The sequence below is a fragment of the Pinus tabuliformis genome, chromosome 5_2, assembly GCF_031772625.1.
Source record: "Pinus tabuliformis cultivar Carrire ecotype Pingquan chromosome 5_2, CPIR1, whole genome shotgun sequence".
NCBI lineage: Eukaryota > Viridiplantae > Streptophyta > Pinopsida > Pinales > Pinaceae > Pinus > Pinus tabuliformis.
In genome coordinates, this window is record NC_142306.1 from 631,113,013 (window position 1) to 631,115,258 (window position 2,246).

Here is a 2,246-nt window from a genome sequence, read left to right on the forward strand (position 1 = left end):
AAAAAATCCCCTAATTACAAAGTAATAAAAATAAAAATGAAGTAATTTTTTTTTTTAAATTTTATTGAATTTTTATCGGTATTTATTTAATTAAATATTGAAGTGAAATAAACTTAAAAGTCAATTACATTACTTCCGAAAGTTAAATGAAATCCTCTCACATTTTAATCATATTTAAAATATTCATTTAAATAAACGTACCATTTTAGATAATAAAAATAACATTGGCAAGTCGTCAATTACATTATTTTGAAAGTACGAAGTTAAGAGTTCATGACATTCGATAACCAAAATGAAAATGTGTAAATTTTTTAAATCAAAATTTTCCCACATTCATCTAGGCAAATGTATCCGTTTGTTTTCTTTTGCCAATTTATCATAAACGCCCGAGTTATGTCGGCGGCCGACCCAAAGCCTAGACTGCAAAGTGTCTATATTTCATTCCTATTAATGATACTGGGTTCCTCGCTCATGATCAAATCAATCTGGGTTCTTCGTCCATGATCCAATCAATTAACAAAGTGATTCTTTGGCTACTGAGCGTTATAGTTTAGTAGGTAAAGGCACCGTCTCCTGGAGAAGGATACCATACTCAGCCGTGTTTTGAAAAGTGTACTGAGATATGGCGCAGCCAGATGAGTATGAGCCTGAAATGATTATTTCTGATGAAGATACAGAAGTTGAATATGATATTGTAATGGATGCTTCTGATGATGATGTTGAATATGATATTGTAATGGATGCTTCTGATGATGATGATGATGTCGAGGAAGATGATGACACTTCTGCTGCAGAAGTCAGAAGAGGAAAAGATATTCAAGGAATTGAATGGCAGAGGATAAACTTTACAAGGCAGAAATACAGAGAATATAGGATGACAGCGTATGAAAATCCGAGGGATGTTCCTCAATCTCAACTTCGCATGGATCAGCTACGTGAGATTTGTGCAAATATCGAGAATGGGGGGAATTTCTACGAATTTCAGAGCAATACGAAGTTAGTGAAACCTACGTATGGACACTTTCAACTAAGGGAATTGGTGTGGGCAACATCAAAGCACGATGTATATCTTTCATCGGCTAATTCTATTGTTCACTGGTCTGCGCTAAGTCGTAAATTAGTTAATGTGATTGGTCCAGTCATTGCACCGGGAACCCATTTAGGGGCTGCCTTGGCTGATTTCAGACAAGACCCGATAACATGCATGGCTGTCAAGGATAATTTACTTGTGGTTGGCGGGTGTGGGGGAGAGTTTATCTGTAAATATTTGGATAGAGAAGATGTCAGTTATTGTTCGAAGATAACTGAAATTGAAGATGGTGAAAATGCCAATATGACTTCAATAGAGATCTATCAGAGTCTTGGTGGTGCAACTCGTGTAATGACTGCAAGTAATGATTGTTGTGTGCGAGTATTTGATCCAAGTGATGGATTTGCACGCATTCAGCACTTCTCCTTTCCCTGGGCTGTTAATCGTGCATCTGTAAGTCCCGATAACAAGTTGTTTGTTGCCGTTGGGGACAATGTTGAGGGATTTCTTTCAGACTGCCAAACAGGAAAGGTAGTTGCAACTCTTCAAGGTCATTTGGATTACTCCTTTTCCTCTGCTTGGCATCCAGATGGTACAGTATTTGCTACCGGGAACCAAGACACAACATGCAGGCTGTGGGATGTTCGAAACACCTCAACCTCTCTTGCAGTTCTGAAGGGCAACATGGCTGCCATAAGATCTATCAGGTTCTCCTCAGATGGACAGTTTATGGCTATGGCCGAGCAAGCTGATTTTGTCCATATATTTGATACGTCGAAGCACATGTCTAACAAGAGGCAGGAAATTGATTTCTTTGGGGAGATAACCGGAATTTCATTCAGTCCAGACAGCGAATCACTTTTCATCGGTATCCAATATGGAAGGTTGAGTAGCCTGCTTGAATATAAAAGAAGGCAACAGTCTTTTTATCTTGATTGCCTAACGTGAAATGTCTGGTTAGGTTAATAGTTATAGGGATAGGGTTTTCCTCTGCCATGGCTGGTGAGAGCTTTTAGTTTCCAAAGTTTCCAAATTTTTCAAATTACATATCACATTTTGAACCTCAAAGGTGCAAGCTGTTATCGGGTGAAACGAATGCATTTCATTTATGTAGGCTCTCAAGAGTGGAGGCGTTAAGGAAGTTATTGGAATTTCAATTTATTGGAGATACTTAATTATAATTTTGATGGGTGCCAAAGAAGAAAAGATAGGTAGA

At 37.9% G+C, this 2,246-nt stretch overlaps 1 protein-coding gene across 1 annotated transcript; it reads left to right on the plus strand.

Moving 5' to 3' along the window:
* Positions 1–622: 622 nt before the first annotated feature.
* Positions 623–1,978, plus strand: LOC149160623 (putative WD repeat-containing protein C2A9.03). Its single transcript, XM_089434661.1, has one exon. The coding sequence runs from the start codon at positions 623–625 to the stop codon at positions 1,976–1,978; it is 1,356 nt and encodes a 451-aa protein (XP_089290787.1).
* The last annotated feature ends 268 nt before the right edge of the window (positions 1,979–2,246 follow it).

Excerpts from the sequence above, each read along its gene's own strand:
- LOC149160623 (XM_089434661.1), top strand. The coding sequence starts at position 623 with ATGGCGCAGCCAGATGAGTATGAGCCTGAAATGATTATTTCTGATGAA.